We start from the raw sequence: 20,375 nt of genomic DNA on the forward strand, positions 1-20,375 counted from the left end.
GAATTACACATCATTTTTTCCTTAGGACTATAGAGTTGCTAATATTCTCCATCTGTGTACAATTTGTCTTTGACCTTTAACAAATGTCTTCTAGGCAGGCCACCGGCCATCCAAGAACAATGCCACAGCATCATTTTACGTGCACACAAAGGGCTGAAAGCTCCATAAAAATAAATGATCCACGGTACAAGCTACATTAACCAGCATAATAATAAAGCTATTTCAGCCCTATAAATTTTAGTGCCATCCATTCAAAACCACACTGGGTCACTTTGGTACTAAATTCATAAGAACAAAATAGTAAATACACATGTCTCATGTGTTAAGCTGCCAGCTATATCTTTTGGGAAAAAGTTTGTTAGCCAAGGAAAACCTAGCCAAAGGCACACCGGACAGTGTATATTTCAAAGCAGTGTCTCTTTCCAATACATGCTTTTATGTGTTACAAATACATTTACTATTAAGTATCATGTATATTTAATATCACAATGATTACTTCAGTGCCCTAAAAAGGCTTTATTCACTTTATAGTTTCCATTATTGAAGAGCCAACATTTAATTCTCCCACAGTTTTATAAAGTGCAGGCAACCCACAAGCTTCTAGTTTTAGCTCGCAGCCTCGTGGGACCGTGATAATTGTTATGAAATCATTAATTCTACCTCAGCAGTTTCAACTGTCAGGTACATGTAACAATAATTGCAGTTAATGAATGCTGCTCAATTTATTAAGTAGAAAATGAAAGCCAGTATTCTTTTATATGCAGCACTAAGGCATATTCATATTTATCATTTGTGTATACTGTACTGAATCTTCTACTGTTATTTATTGGTCAGGGTATGTAGCCATGTATTTTTAAAAAATTTATCTTCCTTAAGAAAACAATGTGGAAAATTCTAACTCTTTAAGGGAAGAGTAATTAAAATAATTAGTACCAAAGGTAATATTTAATAAGAATCTGTCTATGAAAAAATCCAACAGATTTTTTTCCCCACCAAGACTTGGTTCCTTCTTGAGATGAGATTTGTTCTTGTGCCCTCCTCCCCTCCCCCAAGCTTTGCAAGAGTATTAAAACAGCCAAAATCTTCCAGTTATTTGAAGTATTAATATCTCCTTCTCAAACTTTTAGTCAGTAAAACGTTTGTGTACTTAGCCTATTTCTTGATTTTAAAAAGTAATGCTAGATTTCTTATTTGCAATCACTCAAAGTAAACAGCATAGACATTTGCAAGAGCAAAGAGTGAAGAGTTTCTAAAGACGTAAGATGAAAAGTTATCACTTTTAGGATTCCACAGGCATCTACTTCCGACCAGTATGCTCTGACCATTCTGCTGTCCGATGTGAACAATCACAATGAGCTTATACCGTGGCATCATCAGGTCCTTGACCTGGGCTTTAATAACCTAGAATTAAGGAGGGGGAAAAAGGGGTCTCGCTTAGCAACATTGAAACTTAAGAGTATTCATCTTCGTCATAAAAACAGTGGATTTAATTTAAGAAAACAGCACGATCCATTGTAGATACTTTCAGTAATTGTTGTAGAGCCATAACTATGTTGTATTTCAAGCACTGTCCTCATGAAACAGGACATGAAGGGACAAACTGATAGCACCAGCAATAAATCTACATTTTCTTTTTTTTTTTTCTTCTTCTTTTTTATAAAAATCCTCACCTGAGGATATTTTTCTATTTTTTTTTTTTATCCTCACCCGAGGACATTTTTCCATTTTTTGTTCAGGTAGAGTGGGAGAGAGAGAGAGGAACAGAGAGAGAGAAACATCGATGTGAAGGGACACATCGAGTGGCTGCCACCCGCACAACCGACCAGGGCCGGGGACAAACTGCAACCGAGGTACGCGCCCTTAGCGGGAACCGAACCCGGGTCTCTCCGGACCGCAGGCCGATGCTCCAACCGCTGAGCCAAACCGGCCAGGGCAGATCTTTTTCTATTTATCTTCAGATAGAATGGGAGGGAGGGAGAGAGAGAGAACTATCAACATGATAGAGACACATCAACTGGCTGCCTCCCACACAGCCGCGAGCAGGGTCTGGGAAGGACCGCAACTGAGGTACGTGCTCTTGACCGGAATCGAACCCAAGACTCACTGGTCTGTGGGCCAACGCTCTACCACTGAGCCAAGCTGGCAAGGGCATAAATCTACATTTTCTAAGACACGTGAAAAAACTGTAATCCAGAAAACAGAATTTAATAGTAATTACATTCTTTTGAAAATCTATGTTAAGATGGCTTCCCTTCAAAGAATGTTGGCATTGGGTTACACCATCTTGATCATGTCTAATTAAGAGACCACACATTTGGAGTTTCCTATATGACTAATCATAAATGTTCACTAAAGACTTTGTTATAAAAAAGCAAATAGAGAAAACTCGATGGAGTGCCAGTGCTTTAGTTGATAAAAATAGAAATGAATGAGTTTAAATGTATTTAAAAGCCATAATGTCTTTGTTTGATGGCCATCAAAGCTGCCTTAAGGAAGAGAAATGATCAGTAAAATATTTTATCTTTTACAATAATTTAAAACAATAAATGGGGCAGTTTTATACATTTTTAAAACCAAATACATGCAAATGATGAACATAATGATTGTTTTAGACAAAGGCTTCTACACACACATATAATATGACCTAATACATATTTTAATAAAATAAAATATAAGTAAGCATTTCTACTGCTACTGCAAATTAATTGTCTTCTTCAAAAAGTAGGGGGTTGTGCTTTCAGCAAATATTCTAGTTATAGTTAACACTTCAGGCAAATCACACATTACCTCAGAAATCGTTTTAGTCAGCTGTCTACAGAGCTCGGGTTCATATTGTTCCTCCTGTAGATAGTTAGTTAGCACATCTCTCAGAATATGATTGACAGTAACCACGGGAAAATGTTTGGAAGGACCTGAAAATACAGACAAAATTTCTGTCTAAGAAGTAATTTTATTTATTTATTTGGTAAAGAATAGTTTATTGATTTTTTTAGAGAAAGAGGAAAGGAGAAAAGAGAAACACCAATGCGAGAGTGGAAATCCATCGACTGCCTCCCGTACGCCCCCTACTGGGGATGGAGCCAGCAACCTGGTCATGTGCCCCTGACTTGGAATTGAACCTGCAGCCTCTTGGTGCACAGGAGGATGCTCAACCAACTGAGCCACACCCGCCAGGGCTAGGAAGTCATTTTCTATCATACTTGCCCACCTCATAGGCAATTTAAGAGTACTGAAACATGGAGAGACATTTCATCTTTGGCGTGGCCTTCACATAAGGAAAAAAGTAAGCTTAATCAGGTTTCCCACAGGTTCCTGGCAGAGGATAAGACAGTGGATTCATCCATTTACCTGACTACCGAAAGAGTGTGTTCAACTCTTAAGGTTTGACATTGAAAAGGATCCTCCTTCCCAGTTCCCACTATTAATCACTTACTTCCAAGGCTCAACACCTCTCCCCTCCTTCAGTCTATAACCACACTGCAACTGGGTGGATCGCTCTAAATCCCAGACCTGATGATATTTCCCTTAGCAAGGTCTAATGTTCACTGTCCATCCTCCCCGTGGCCCCTTCTCCAGCCATCACAGCTCTGCGCATGGATGCTGCTCCATCTCATGGACGTCATCTGTCTTTTAACGGAGGCTTGGACATTTGCTCCTGCTCTTCTTTTCATATGGAACAGCCTTTCCCACCTTGTTCACCTGAGAAATACCCACTAATGTTTCAAGGCCAGCTCAAAAGTCTTCTCCAGGTAGCATTTTTCCTCTCTTCGGATAAAAATCATCCCTCTCTTCTCTGTGTTCCCAATGCGGACTCCACCACTGTCTTGGCTTCTGATCTACCTAACAGCTAAGGCATACCTGCCTTTCTCCCAGTGAAATGATATCGTAGGCCGGAATTTTATCCTCTTCAGAGTCTAATACAATGCCAAAGGCATTAGAAATGTTTAATTTATGATTTCTGAAATAAAATAGAAACAAACATTTCTAGATAATAATCATGGTACAGATCATGGCTACTTTCATTGAGCTTTTTCTACATGTCAGGCACTATGATAATTTCATATTTATCCCCTTATATAATCTTCCAATCAATCTCTGGGGTGAATCTTACTGTTATCTCCATTTCACAGATGGGGAAACTGATGTTTAAATGCGTTGTGTAAGTTGCCCAGAATTACACAGTGGCAGAGCTGGGATATAGTCCCAGGTTTACCTAACTCAAGAGCTCATATTCTTAACCACATTTAGTCCATGTTCAGATAAAGAGCTTCAGATGGATTTCTTTAGTCTGCACTCCAGGAATCTTACCTGTACCTCCTGGGAATAGTAACCTTGTCGTCATTCTGTCTGGGGTACAGGGGCTCACTCATCTGCTGAATTGATATGGATACAGATACGAGATCAAGAATTATATCCAATTCTATTAGAACAGCATCAGTATCTTTTAAGTCTTTATTTTTAATGACTGCATCAGTCAGTGTCCAAGGGATCGCACGACACACTAAAGTTAAGACAATTCCAGGAGGATTTAATGAAGAGACTCCTTACAGAGGTCTGGGCATGATGTAGGAAATCACACAAAAAAATACCTCTGGGTTAGTGAAAGTGAGGGTGTTATCCTCTTCCTGCCCCAGGCTTGAGGGTATGAGAAAAGAACTCTCACTAGATCCTGGGAGAACATGTGAAGCAGGCTCCCTTGAGAGCAGTTCTGTCCTTCTGTTGATGGCTGCAAACAGCCTGAGATGAACCCACAGGCAGGGTAGGGAAAAATACCCAGCTCACACTCCTTCCACCCCGTGGCTTCCTGCTGAGGTTCCCCACTGGCTGAACTGCACAGAAGGTTACAGCCCATGCTTACAGTTGAGTTAAGTCAGCCTCCTGAGGCTCAATAAACGGTATTTCTAATCTGAGGCTCAATAAATAGTATTTCTACTTTGATGATCTTATAAGAATTGTTCAGTTAGGTTTATATTAGTGTGGGGAATGAATCTGAACATGTAAAACAGAGACACCTGATACAATGAGTGTGAGAATTAACCCCAATGTTTAGCCAGCAGGAATCTGTTCTACAGGACAGAGATAAGCCGTTATAAACCTGTGCAAGGTTGGTCCCAATTACTCCTGCTTCGTGGGGTCTGTGGTAGGCAAGCTCCCCCACCTACAGGCCTTGGTGCCACTTTCTGTGGATCTTTTAGATTTCTACTCAAACGTTCTAGTGAAATGAGGCTAAATTTGAGGGTGACTTCCCCCTTTCTATTTAATGATGCTACCAGCTGGGACCCAGTTAAAGAGATTATGTCCTTTAGATGGATACCTCTCTTTTTCATTCCCTCCGACCAAGCATTCACATCACACAGACCTTACCTGACCTACATCACTCACGTGAAACTTAATTCAGTCACGCGTTATGGTGGCCACATGCACTGCTCCCTTCAGCCAGAAGTACTTCTTTCAGCGCAGATGTGTGTCTGCCGAGTACACCTCCCTGCCCCTAGGGAACAGCATCGCCCTTCCCAGGAACTGGTCCTCATCCTGCCGAACCACGTGGTTCTACCTCCTCCTTTGAGCTCGAGCCCAGGTCGTGTTTGATTGGCTCAGGGTGGCACTTGCCCCAAGCGAGGCTAATTAGGGTCCTTTCTTGGAATTTTTATTTCAAATTGGAATGGGGGTGGGGAAGTCAGGCTCTTTCTGTGGCAAAGTTGTGCCATGTGACCCACAGGAACTAGCACCGAAGGCCACGTTCCTCGCAGGAGCATCCAGACCTCAGTGAGAGGGGCGCTCACACGCTCGGTGCTGGAAACAGACTCCTGGTGGCGCCGAGTCCCTGCTGCTGGTATTCCGGCTGTCCAGATGGACCAATGTCTTTTCGGCACTTTTCTTGGTTTAAAAAAAAAAAATCTTACTAACCAGATTCTATTCTGAAAATACTATGAAACACAGTAACGAACTTTTCTCGCTTCTTTGCGACGTGTGCCCTGCACAGCCAGAAGCATCCACTGCCTTGCTCGGCAGGGAGGCTGAGATGCAGAGAGAAAGAAACCGGCCGTGTTGGGCGTCTGACTTCCCAAATGAGCTCCGAAGCTCCTTTCTCAGTCAAGTGATACGAATGCCAAAGCCTGCTTCTTTTCTTTTTTGAGAAAAATCGTTTTTCTTAAGGAGAGAAAAATTATTTTAGAAATAAAAAAATCAAGGACCTGAATAAGGTCTGATGGATAAAAAAGAAAGAATAAAAGAAAAACTTGCCCATAAAATAGGTAAGAGAGAATAGAAAAAAATTGGCTATTTACTATGTCTGTGTCTCAGCTTCCCCAAATTGAGATAAATAATAAGAATGACCACACGCTGTTTTTTTGTTAGGATTAAATGAGTTGAACTACTTCAAGAGTTTACAACAGTGCCTGCCACAGCCCCGAGCCCTCTCAGTAGATACATGTTGTTACTGTTGCTGTCTCAGGCTGGGGGTGGGGGGTGGGGTGGGAACGGGGGTGCTGGTGCTGAGAAGGCAGCCGGCTCAGGGGCCTGTAAGGAGGGAGGGCGAGCTCCACGGGGTGGGGTGCACGCAGAGCTGAGACCCACAGGCTGTGTCCAAGAAAGCGTCTGATGACAGGGCCTGATCATCATGGAAGTTGAGCTCCAATGATCTCTCTCTCTCTCCATCTTAAAATTCTGCATTCCGTTATGTTGTTTTATTCTCACGCAGGTTATCTCAATGTGGCAGCAATGTGGCCACCGATGACTCTTGTCTGACTTGGTGCTCACAGTCAGTATTATTTGTTGTTGTTGTTAATGAGAGAGAGAGAGAGAGAGAGAGAGAGAGAGAGAGAGATGTGAAAGAGACACATCGACTGCACGACCCCAACCCAGGCCTGGGATCAAACCGCTGACCCAAACAGGCCAGGGCTATAGTCATAAAGAATCAAGTACCTCTTCAATCATTGCTCCCAAAAAAGTCTTGTGGAGAACTTATTCCATAATGAATAGGAAATTATATTGGATGTCATAGAAGGCTTTTTGTCTCAGTGATCCAAGGTAAAGTCTTAGAGTCAGTCATTTTGAGAAGCAATAATACAATGAACGGAGAAGCAATTTAAATACATTAAGTCATTTAATTCTCATAGAATCCCTATGATGTGTGGACTATAACCCATATTTACAGATGAAGAAACTGAGATTCAAGGATGCTGGATACCTTGCTCAGACATTATTTAGTTAGGATTTGGCAAAACTGGTATTTGAATTTAGATACATTGGATCCTATAGCCTATATATTTTTTCTATATGCGTGTTTTAGTAATTAATTAATGAGCAAGTGTAAATGGTGTTTTATTGTAAGAAAAATAATTTCATTTCCTTTTTTTCTGTCATTAATTTACACTCATGGTTCATCTCATTCTTGGTGGCTGTAATGACTCAGATAAAGGGAGGGCAAACATGCTGAACATTTAAGATCTCTTTAGATGATAAAAATACTATTGGAATGTGAAAATTAAACACATAATCCTGGTGATTGCCTGACTGCCCCCATCCCGCCTCCCATTGCTCTGGTCAGCACTGCATTCTGTAGCTATGAGACAGTCTTTACCAAGGGCCCACGGAGTAGCTTTCAGATGCAAACTAAGTGGAAGTAGAAATACGTTTTTGATTTTAATAAGCTGGCTAGTTGAATGCTTAAAACATGGCTTGTTGAGCATGAAATACTTTAATTAGCCTTGGCAGGTATGGCTCAGTGGGTTGAGCATGGTCCCGTGCACCGAGAGGTCACTGGTTTGATCCCTGGTCAGGGCACGTTTGATCTCCCGTAGGGGGCATGCAGGAGGCAGTTGACTGATGTTTCTCTTTCACGGTGGATGTTTCTCTCTCTCTCAAATAAATAAAAACATATTTGAAAATAAAATACTTTCATTATAAGAGAATAATTCACATGAGTTTTTGTAAGAAAATATGGAAAATACTATATATATGTGTATATATTGAGGTATTTGGAAAATTTTCTAACTTGGTTCAACATTCCATACTTCTAAATTGATAAGGCGATTTCGTTTATTTGAAGAAATCAGTTATGAAAATAATGTATCCTATGAAGAAGAAACACAGGCCCTTATATTTCAACTCCTTTATCTTGCTGAAATCTGACTCAAACCCTTTCAGTGTGCAGAGAAAAAATTATAGGCAGCGAAGGGCCAAGCTCTTTCAGTCAGTCATAATTGGGTGAAAAACTAACCCCTGCTGAGCTTGCCTAACTAAAAAACTTGAGTGCTTTGGATTTAGGACTCATTAGGATTTCGTTCCCTCATGATGTCAGGCTTCATGTGAGGGCAAAATAGCAAAATCTGCCACAACCCCTCCCTCCTTTCGGGTCTCAGGGCCCGATCTGCTGCTTCAGCAGCTCAAATGTTTTCTGAATTGAATGCCGGCCCAGAGCAGTCACTGTTCCATAACATCCGGCTAAAGCTGCAGTCCGTTTTAGCCAAACATTACGGACCCAAATGGTAATGATATCTTCCCCCCCAAAAACTGGGAAAGGTTACCAGAAGAAGTATGGTAACCTTTGGACCCAAATGGTAATGATATCTTCCCCCCCCAAAACTGGGAATGGTTACCAGAAGAAGTATGAAAGCATATTGGATGGCAGGAATACTAGTTGTCTACCACGGCACTAAGCAAATACCAGTGGACTGCTAATTACGGAGCCTTGTAATCCATGTCGTCGTGGGGATTACTGCAGAAAACCGGCCACAAGGCCCAAGGGGAGGCGCTGAGGGCCTATAATTTTCTTGGGGTTAACTGGCACAGATGGAAGCGCTCTGGCCCGCAGGGTCTTCCTCTGGTCACTAGGAAGTCTCTGTGGAATTTCCATATAGCAGTAATTATATTTGGATTCAGATAATAGTGGGCAGGTTCGCACTGAGAGAAAACAAGTCAGGTCTGTGAGGAAACATGAACGGGAATAGACCTTCACTGCGGGCTCCACGGGGAGTTCAGAGGCAGGTGCAACGATCTTTGTTTTCAAAGCTCTGAAACCTCAGTGTGAAGGATAAATATCTCTGTTAACAGGGGACCAGAAATCATTTGCCTTCGCATTGAAGGCTTTTTTTTCCCCCTCCACTTATCATCAGCATTGGTTGGATAAAACTTTAATGCAAATCTCTTTTATTTCACACACACACGCACACACACACACTTCATTTCAAGTATATATAAAAGAAGTTCACAAGATAACCCCCAAATACTCAATGAACTTATTAAATCAGTAAAACACAATACACATCAGTGCTGTCCAGGGAATGGCTTGTTGTTTAAGAAGCGTGATAAAGAAAAGTAGGCAGTGGGAGCTGGTCCCATTTGCAGAGGAAGAAATTAAAGCAGCATCACATGTCGAGTGTCTGCAGACCCACAGCCAGGCCCAGTATAGGGCCAGGCAGCAGGCGGGCCCACCCTTGGGTAAACAGGGGGCCCCCTGACCCCCTTGCCTGGCCTTGCCTGGCCATCGAACCCCTGTTGCACCTAGGAACTCTTCAGACAGTCAGGGCGGGAGGATGCCTGACACCGGGAGAACACACCACAATTTTCAGGGTGTTGCAACACGGGTTCTGCGCTGAACTTAGCTTCAGCCGAGGAACAAAGAAGGTGCTTAAGTGATACGGCTCTCAGTTCCCAGGCATGTGCCCTGTGCTGCCGGCCACCAGTCTTCCCCAGAGCAGCAGGCTGAGCCCCAACTGCAAGCCCAGCACTGCCCCGACCAGCTGGCACTCAGTTTCCTCATCTGTAAAAGTGAAGGGTGAGGGGCACGAGACCTTCCTGACAGGAACTGTCTGAGGATAAGACGGAAAAGATAGATAGATGGAAAAGAAAGTAGCAGCTGTAGGTGCTACTGCTGTCCGAGCCGCGGCTTTCAACATCTTGCACAACAGCTTCCTGAGACAGAGCTCAGGCATATGCCCACACTGCCCCTGCCCTGCCCCTGGCCTGCCCCAGCCACGGGGCACTGCCAGCTGCACTGTGGTGACCTCAAAGCACTTTCATGGCTGCCCCCCAGAAGGGCAGGTCAGGGGTTCTGCATGAGCACAAGCAGACTAGGAGATGGGGTGAAGGGATCAAGTCTTGACCTGTCTCCACACACATGACCCCTTCAGACTTCCATATTTCTTTAGGATGAGCCCTCTCCACCTCATTCCTCTCCATTGCCCTAGTCCAGTCTCTGGGTGAGGGGGTGGGGGAGCTAATCAGGACTTATGTAGCATTAATCAACTGAGCTGCTGGGGTTTGAGGGGCCTGCTAGCCTCAGCCCCTGGGAGTGAGGGAGCATCCCGAGATTCCTCCTTGGGAAAAGCTTGTCCCATGTGTTGCCAAGGTGCCCTCTGTCCACCTTTCGACACGGAGACATATCGCTTCCCGGGGAGAAACCCTCACACGAAGAACTGCAGCCTTGGCACTGCAGAGGTAGAATCATAGAGACCTCTTTGCAGCAATAAAGTTTGGGGTGATGACACGAAAAGAAAAAGTAAAGAAAAAAGAAATTAAAGCAGCATCAAATCACTCAATTAGGATCCCTTATATTATACTAGCATTGAAGATAATGCCAGGTTATTAGATATTAGTGTAAGTAAATACCATTCATGAAATTACAAGTTTAAAATAGAAGCCAGTGAAAAAATAACACACCCAGCTGATAGGTGTTTTCCATCTGAGCTGTAAGGCGAGAGGCAACATCACGCTGGCCAGGTTCATCCATGTAAGACACAGTACTCTCACAGCTAAAAGCAAGGGAGAAAACAAATGTCAACAGTTATGGCAACAATAATAACAAAACACAATGTTGCTTTCAGCAAAAATGTTATACAGGTAACACTTCCTCTATAATATTTTAAGTAAGTCCCATGTAAATATCCTGGTGGTATATTTAAAGTCTGAAACATTTGAGAGATGGTAACAATGATGGTGTAAGAAGTTACTTGGAACAGGTCTCAATACAGTGATTGAAGCCCAGTGCAGTGCTGGGGCAACTGATTGTTAAGAAAGTGTCCATGTCGGTCTGTCCACAGAAAGGGGTTTCTGCGGGTGACAGAGACATGTTTCAAAAACCATCGCCGAAGGCATCTCCTCCACAGATGCACAGGCTCTCTTCAAAGTGGACAAAGCTCACAAAGGGACTGGGGCGAGAAAGCTTAAAATGTTGGGAAATAGCTTATGTATACATAGGGGGTTGTAAAGGGCGCACTGTTATATGTACCTCACAAATCCCTTTAGTAGAAAAAAGAAAAACGAGAAACTCATCTACACGGTGAGAGAAACCACAATTCACCAGAACTATCGTAAATCAATAAGCATCAATCACCCTTTTCAACGTTAAGAAAGGGTTTAGGCTTGGTTACCAAGGCAATATAAGCTTCTCCAGGTGCTGAACAGGAGACCCAATCCAAGAGGAGCCCCTAATGTCCCTCAGGCACTACTTAACTCAACTTAATTCAGAGGGAATCCAACTGTCGCTAATGGCAGTCTCAGAATGCTCTACCCCCAACTCTCTCCACCTGTGAAAATGGAGGTTAAGCCAGATGTCATTTCAAAGGAGATGATATAATAGTGTGTGTGTGTGTGTGTGTGTGTGTGTGTGTGTGTGTGTTCAGAGTGACCACTTTTATAAGCAGACTATGTTTTTGCTTCAATTAAGTGGAAAAGAGATATTTGTCCCTAATCTTTCGGGAATTTTTTTTTTCTTTCTTCTATGAGGAGTTTACAATACTTCTCAGTTGTTTGGAATGAGTGAGCATCTTGAAAAATGATATTTTAAGAAAATTAGAGATCATCTATTTTTTAAAAATTCTTTCATACAATACAATTTACACACTAAATTAAGGTTTCCTCACCCAGCCCAAGGGGGTGATGCAAGAAATTATGGCTGCTTTTTCACCATGGATTTCTGGGTAGTGATCTAGTCTTTACTGTTGTAACACCTGCTGTCCTCAATTTTTTGCTGCCCTTTGAAGTAGCAACCAAGCTGTTTGGCGCCACTGGCTGCAGGTGTTGTGGGCAGTTCCAAAGACGAGCGCTTCTGCTCAGCACTGCGTGTGCCACCTGATTCTAAGATAAGCCAGCCTGTCCCGATATTATAAATGCTACTTTTAACTTTGCAATAACATTTCCTATAATGATCTTATCTTCACAATACTCTTTTAAGTAGGTAAAGGAGTTTACCTTTATTCTACCCATTTCAGAGATAAAGGAACAATGCCGAAGGCTTACTTCTCATAGACGCAGGAAAGGCAGACTTATTTCAAATATGCTATTTACTCCTCAGTGACAAAGTCTCACATATGATTGTATCTGACAGAATGAAAATAGGGGTGATGACTACCCAACGAAATTAATTGCTGCAATTAAAACTTGCACAAACATAGGAAGGTATTAATAAAAACCCTATTTGTTTTCTACTGAACACCATACTAAACACTCACAGAAAGAGAAGGGGAGTGAGTACCAGACTCAAATCGCAGGAGGAAGACGTCTAAGACAAGAAAACAAAGAAGGATTTTTACAAGGAGTCCTCACTACAGTTTGCTATTGCCCAGTTACTTAAACATTGGTATTCAGTACAGTTTATAATATTTTCAGTAGGAAATTGGCATCATAGGGAAGCCTGAAACCCTTACTGGCTGAAGATTATGTGCAAATAGGAAGTTTTCAGTGACTCTTTTGATATATTGAAGATGAATAATTTCATTCAGTGTCTTTTTATTTCCACGGTAATCATGAGTATGGTCATTGCATAGTCATCATAAAAAATTCAAAACATTGTAAAAAAAATTCATAACATAAAGAACAGAATAAAATTACATAAAGAAAGTACTAATCTCTGTGGTTATCTGACCATTGTTAACATTAAAAAAATCTTTTCCGACATAATTTTACATCTGTGATTGCGTTACAGATGCTGAGTTGTTTTTTTCCCACTCAGCAATGTATCCTGAATAACTTTTTATGTCCATAAACAGTAATCTACATATTTTAAATACCAAGAGAATATTTAATATATGAACATGCTACATTTTATTTAACTGTTTATTCTTCAGGCCATTTAGATTGTTTCCATTATCCACTATTATCAAGATAATTGTAATGATCACTGTGGCAGGGACTGCCATTTGCTTTCCAATCTTCTTTCTTTCCTGGTAACAGACACTTAAGTTTGTGGGAATGTTTCTCTCTAAATTAAAAACAAGTTCTTGGACTTCTTTGGTGCTATTGGGGCCATGCGGCTTGTGATGCAAGTAGTAGTTTTGGATGGAAATTCTGAAAGGGCTTTCTTAAAAGAACTAATTCAACCAAGAGGGGCCTGTTTGTGCCTGCTCTCCATGATGATTGGAATATGGATATAATGGCAAGAGCTCAGCAGCTATCTTGGGTCTTGCGATGATCCTATGGATTATAAATCAGAAAAATAGATGTCTCGGTCCCTAAACAGCTTCCCTCCATACTTCTTATATAAGAAAAAAATATGTATTTCTATTTTGTTTAAGCCACTGTTTGTTTGTTTTTAAAAATTATTATTATAAAAAGCAAGAGCTAGAACTGATTCAAATTTTAACTGATACAGAATTTGTTCCTTGGAAGTGGGATGCTGCAAATAACAGAGTACACAAAACTTGGAGTTAGTTTTGTGGAGGGAAAGGGGCTTTGGGGAGTGAGGCTTCAGATATTTTGTTGGGAACCTGGCATCCCTTATCACGCAGGGGGACAATATTTGGTTAGTCTATCAATCTCTGCACCTTGGATGGCTGGCCATGTATAAACCAAGATGAAAACTGCATGGAAAATTAAACTTTTAAAAAACCCTATTTATGGTATTGTTTAGAACTGAAACCTAATAGTTCAACACTAGAATGAGATGAGTTGAGAAAAGGGAGAGAGGAAAGAGAAGAATAAGGTGAACAGAAAAAAATAGGAAAAAGAAGATATATTCCTTGAAAAAAGACAAAATATTAAAAATGCTCACAATCTAGGCAATTAATATTAAATCAGATTGTGAACTCAGTGAATTTTTGGAAATAAAAATGATTCTATATTTGAAAATTGGGAATTACCAATATTAATTCAGAATACTGACTTAGAAAAACATACATATTTTCCTTTTATTGATTGATTTTTAGAGAGAGAAGGAGAGAGAGAGAGATATTTGTTTTCCACTTATTGATGCATTCATTCATTGGTTGATTCTTGTATGAGCCGTGGCTGGGGATCGAACCTGCAACCTTGGTGTATCAGGACCACATTCTAATCAATTGAGCTACCCGGCCAGGAACATACATATTTTCTATTGATAAACAGCTTAACTCAAGCCTTTGAACATTTTTAAAGATAAAAATGTGAGATTGTGCTGTGTATGACCAGTTCTGCGTACACAGCACCATAAATTTATTGAGTATATGTCACAACAGTGCAAGTGGATGAATTTCAGTTGTCCCTAGTTTGTAATACTAACTCGTCTAGAGTCATGATCTCATTACAAAGGGAATGCTGTAGTTGATTTCTTTTTTTTAAATGTGAGAAATGTTCTTGCTGTTTATGTGTTTATCATCAGCTTCTTGGCATTAATTGAGAAAAGAATTTCAATTGGCAAAATTTATACAAGAGAGATGTAAAGTTTTAGAAAGAAAGGTAGACCACTAGTAAATCTTGTGTAAACTGGTGAAAACACTGAACAAATCAAATAACATTATTCTAGAAAGAAGAGTAACCGTTTGTAACCCAATGCAAATTCCAGTTATTACTTGGAATCGCATATCCTATTGCTGAGGACAGACTTGAAATCAACCTTGATGCAAAAATAGCTGCATAAAATTGGTCCAAAGTAACTAAAGTAACCCTTCTATATTGTAGTTGATTGGCTGGAAACGCCCCATGCCAACTAACACAGCAGCCTGTGTTCTGATTACACAGAAAAGGGGCAAAAAATAAACAGCTAAGGAGTTGGATTATATTTATTCTTCTACGAAGTTCAGTTTTCCTGAAAACATCTTCCACATTTGCTTGCTGACCACTCCTTGAATTACACAGAATAAATGCAAGGCATGTCTTATTGTTCTGGTTGGTAGAGATAGAAACAATCATTTCAATTACATCTCACTAACCACAAATATGTAATTTTCATTGAGAAGTCATTCCCAGACATTTTCACTGCCATTAGTACTTAGATATTTTAAACTGCAGTAAGAGATAATATTTGAATGCACAGGTAGCCATAGAGTCATTCATTTAGTAGATTAAGAAGGTCAGAATATCATCTCTTTCTTTTGTTCGTTACCATGAAATACCTGGAACTACCATATTTTGAAGGGTATTTAAGTATGACTGGTCTCTTAAATTTGTTATTGAAGTCATGTGCTGCCTCCCAGTGGAGATATGTCAGAACGCACAGAGAAAAAGAAAACTCAAGGGTGTAAATTTGCCCTTTTTTTTCCTTCATTCTTTCAACAGATATTCCTTGCCCAGAACGTGGCAGGCAAAGTGCTGGTAGTACAAATAATTATAGTCCCTGTGCTTGAGAAACAAGATAAAATATGCATCGCTACACACTTACTTGGGAACTTTCCACCTCATATTCTATGGATAATTTTGTGTGTGTTATGCTTAAAAGCAAAAGCGTACCTACTCTCCCCCAGTCAGGCAACTTGTATCTACAAGTTGCCTGGTAAGGTAATTCAGTTTTATGGCCATTTCATTTACAGCAACTTTGCTGGACTTTCAGGTAGTTTTAAGATATTTTATTCACATTATTGACCCCACCTTACCAGTTAAGAGAGAAGTTATAATGTAAACAAAGATGAAGGTATATTTTCAAAAATGAAAGAGGAGACAAAAATGACGTGATATGAGTTCTTCTAAAATACATTTTTTAAGAGGAGGAATGATTCTAAAGGACAAAGAATGAACCATGTGACCCGTGAAAATTTAGCTCTGATGTGACTGAAGCTGATCTAAGACAGGCAATCGACAACAACGAACAATTTTGAGTGTATAGGTAGAAAACCAGAGTGTCTGAAGTCCACTGATTTAATGTTCGTCCAACAAGGTAAGGTTAAGTCAAGGGCAGCTGATAAAACTTGTGTTGCAGCTCTTGAATCAACGCACAGTTTCAGTGCTGCATCGCCTTTGGAGACGTGAGGCTGAGCTTGGGGGCCACAGTTGCCTCCGCAAGGCTGTGCAGATCATCAAGGAGAAGTGTGATCGATCTCTACTGACTTTCAACACGAATGAAGTGTTCTTTTATAACAGATGCACAATGGAATGTTTCAACAAAGAGGTACAAGCATGGCTTGACTTAAAAATTTGCACACACACTTTCTCATTGGCTGTAAATACATCTTACGTCTGCAAGATAAAAGCCCGTAGTTACCTTGCAGTTAACACACATATTGAACCTGTGAACGTAGCCTGTTTGTGAGCAAAAGAACTTGTTTGTTCAGAAATTAGGATAATGCAAAAAAAAAATAGTCATTGAGCCACTGCTATGTGCCAGGCACTGTTTGGGTCCTTGGGATACAATAGTGAAAACAAACAAAGAAGAAAAAATAACTAAGATCTCTGCCCTCATGGAACTTAGTGAGCAGAGAGAGACAATGGACAATAAAATACTAAGTAAATAAATTATATACTATGTTAGGAGGTGATAAATGTTACAGGGAAAAGGAGAGCTTAGTTAAGGGAGCTTGGAAGTTAACAGGGTGATGGTGCTGTTTGTAATTTTATCCAGAATGGTCAAGCCAGGTCTCCATGAGCGAAGCATTGTGGGAGGTGAGGACGGAGCCACGCGGCTGTCTGCGGGGGCAGCGTGTCAGGGAGAGAGGCTTCGAGATGGGGCTGCCTAGTGTTTTTGAAGAAAGGCATAAAGGCCAGAGTAGCTGGAGTGGAGGGAGCAAACCCGAGTCTGCAAAAGATGAGGTGACAAAGGTGTCAGGCAGCCACATCATGTAGAGCTTTGGGGGCCTTCGTAAAACCTTGGCTGTCACTCTGATGACGCAGAAGCGTGTAGAGTTTTGAGCATAGAAATAGCAAGATTCGCCTTATATTTTACAGTGATCACTTCAGCTGTGGGGTTCACAGTAGACGGCAGGTTGACATGCATACCAACAGGGTGACCAGTTAGAAAGCTTTACGAGAAGTCCAGATTAGGGAGGACAACAACTGCTATGGACTAAATAGCATCTCCCCCAAATTCATGTGTGGAAGCCTTAACCCCCATGTTTTGGAAATAGGGACTTTAAGGAGTGATTAAGGTTAAATGAGGTCGTAAGTGCGAACCCCGGAGCAGAGAACTGCGTGCTTATGAAAGAGGAAGAGACACCAGGGTGCTCTCTCCTAAAAGGTCTGAGCCGGCGGGAGATCACATCCACAGCGCAAGGCCAGTGTAGGGCAAATTGGCTTTATTGCATGCGCCTGGGTGCAGGCAGACTGAGCCCAGAAGGGTTCAGCATAGAAAAACAATTGGGGTGTAGGTAATATACTCTACTTTTAGCTTCCGGCAGTTCCTGCTGACGTATTCTGCCTGGCCCATTGTCCACTTTGCAGTTGGACTGGTCCAGTATCTCATCCTGTATCTGCTGGATGATTCATTGTCTTGCGGATAATCCAGATAGTCCTTATCCGTACTCAGCAGAAGGCTGGGCATGGGTCATGCAAGCAACCTATTTTTCATAGTTTCTGCAAGCTTTTACCTTTACCCTTTAAAATGTTACTAACCCTTCCATCTCTACCACGTGAGGACACTGAATGGTGGGCGTCTGCAAGCCAGGAGGCAGGCCCGCACCCTGAGCATGCTGGCACCTGATTTCAGATGTCCAACCTCCAGAACTGGGAGAAAATAAATTCCTATTGCGTAAGCCACCCCATCTGTGATATTTTGTTACAGTAGCTCAAGCTGATTAATATAGTGACTGAGACTGAAATAGCAGCCGTTGAAGGGAGTGGTAAGAAGTTGGGTTCTGGATATATTTTCAAAGCTGAACTGATAGAATTTCCTGATAAATGGGAAGAAGGGTAGTTAGATAAAGAGTTAAGTAGTAAGAATGTTGTTTGAGATGTCTACTAGAAATTAAAGTAAAAGTGATACCGTCACAATAACCTGGTTATTATGTAACAGGAAAGGGAAGACCAGACAATATGGGCGCGCCATTTGCACAGCTTCACCAGGAAGCTTGCGGTGAACTCTCCAAGTCTGTTCCCTGCCGATCGGTTGGGGAAGGGGCTGGACAAAGGCAGTTTAGACACGTGCCCAGTAAGGTCTAAGTGACATGGGAGGTGCCAACCTGTCTGTGACACCTGGGAGCAAGTCAGTGGCCAGGACAGACAAGGCCACTGCACGCGTGCCAAACCTGAATACTCATCTCCTAGCCAAGGGAAAGCTCTCTCTCCCTTGCTCTCTCTCTCCCTTGCTCTCTCTCTCCCTTGCTGCCTGCGCTGGACCGTCTGCAGGGCTCCCATGCCCGGCATTTCCCCATGTGGCTCGCAGTCGTGTGGGACCCGCACACTGGACTGATGGACTCAATCTATCTTGATGCCTGGTCTGGACCCCGCTGCATCACCGGGCAGACATTCTGGCCTTGCTAAATCCACAACTGCCCCTCTTCCAGGACTGGATTGAGGGAACGGGGACACTACAACCCCAGAAATATAACTCCATGCCATTAAAAACTATTCATTCTCCCTTGGGGGCCGCTGAATATGCTTATCCCAACTGTACCCCCAGAACCTCATCTGGCCCCACCACCCTCTGGTATCAGAAGGTCAGTAGGCAGTTAGATATGTGAGCCTGGGGTTTGGGAGAGACGACGGGCTGAAGGTGAGCATTCAGAGGCATCGCACCATGTCTGTCACTAACTGGAGGAGACTCTGGAGGGGTAGAGGACGAGAGGAGAGGAGGACAGGGGCTGCTCTCTAAGGCACTTCTACAGTAAGAAACGGAGAACAGGATGGACCGGTGAAAGGGACTGAGAAGGAGGAACCAGTCAGGTAGAAGAAAAGCGGGAGAGTGTGTCCTGAAGCCAAATGAAGAAAGTGTTTTGGCCCTGGCCGGGTAGCTCAGTGGGTTAGAGCGCTGTCCCAATACACCAAGGTTGCAGGCTGGATCCTGGTCAGGGCACACAAGAGAATCAACCAAAGAATGCATCAATAAGTGGAAAAACGCAATGATGTTTCTTTCTCTCAAATCAATCGATAAATAATAAAAAATTTAAAAATTTTAAAAAAGAAAGTGTTTCTAGGAGAAAGGAGGGGTAAACAGTGTCAAATGTTTTTGAGAGGTCAAGTAAGGTGGGGACTGAGGGTTGACACCAATCGCAACGTGAAAGTCATTACGACCTTGAACAGTCTATTTTGTTCCTCACTATATGCTGAGCATCTAGCACAACACCCATAACCGGGGCAATAAAAATTTGTTCAATACATTTTTGTGACGAAGTCATTGTTACTCTCACTTTATAGATAACATACTGAGACAAAGAATATTAAATGATAGCTAGTTAAGCATACTATCTGCGATTCAAACTCAGTCCTAGTTTGACTCCAAAGTTCCATGTAATAATCAGTCAATACTGCACTTGCTCTGTACTGAGACACGCCAAGAACCATTCTAGGTGTTCCCATGTATTATTTTAATAAATTCTCACCACATCTGAAATGACAGTCACTTTATTTCATCCCATTTTATAAAGGAAGAAACAGGCAAAGAGGGCTTAGTAACTTAGGTAAGATCAGCAGCTTGTTAACCCTTCAGCTGAACTTGCTGGAGCTGGCTGCGCAGAGCGGGCGGAGCCGTCCATTCCGCCCCCTGGCGGTGCCGTCCTGCACTGCTCCTTCAGAGTGCGGCCTTGCTGGCGGGGCTCCCAGCGCCCAGCGCCAAGCACCACGGACCCGGGGGCGTAAACCAGGGAAATGAATTGTCTCGCAGTCCGCAGGCGAGAAGCCGGGAAACAGGTGTAGGCTGGACTGGTCCCCGGGGAGCCCCCACGGAGGGTCTGTCCAGGCCTCTCTCCTTGGCTCACAGATGGCGGTCTTCTCCGGTGTCTCTTCACACCGTCTTCCTCTGTGCCACTGTGTCTTCTTATAAGGACATCGGCTTACTGAGTTAGAACCTACCCTAATGAAGTCATTTAAAGTTCATTATCTTGCCTGGCTGGTGTGGCTCAGTGGTTGAGCATCTACCGGTGTACCAAGAGGTCGCCAGTTCGATTCCCGGTCAGGGCACACGCCCAGGTTGTGGGCCGGATCCCCAGTGGGGGGCGTGCAGGAGGCGGCCAATCAATGTTCTCTCTCATATATGTTTCTATCTCTCTCTCCCTCTCCCTTCTGCTCTCTCTAAAATCAATAAAGGAAAAAAAAATTTA

At 42.2% G+C, this 20,375-nt stretch overlaps 1 protein-coding gene across 1 annotated transcript in view; it reads right to left on the bottom strand.

Annotated features, from left to right (window-relative positions):
* Window positions 1–1,197: 1,197 nt before the first annotated feature.
* DYNLT5 (dynein light chain Tctex-type 5) overlaps window positions 1,198–20,375 on the bottom strand; it is a 32,627-nt gene continuing 13,449 nt past the window's right edge. The window contains exons 2-4 of the mRNA XM_036257566.1: window positions 10,663–10,754; window positions 2,788–2,912; window positions 1,198–1,401 (exon numbers count right to left, since the gene is read on the bottom strand). Coding sequence (XP_036113459.1) covers window positions 1,198–1,401; window positions 2,788–2,912; window positions 10,663–10,754 — 421 coding nt within the window. The remainder of the gene's footprint in view (window positions 1,402–2,787; window positions 2,913–10,662; window positions 10,755–20,375) is intronic.

Source organism: Molossus molossus, unplaced genomic scaffold, assembly GCF_014108415.1.
Source record: "Molossus molossus isolate mMolMol1 unplaced genomic scaffold, mMolMol1.p scaffold_m16_p_12, whole genome shotgun sequence".
NCBI lineage: Eukaryota > Metazoa > Chordata > Mammalia > Chiroptera > Molossidae > Molossus > Molossus molossus.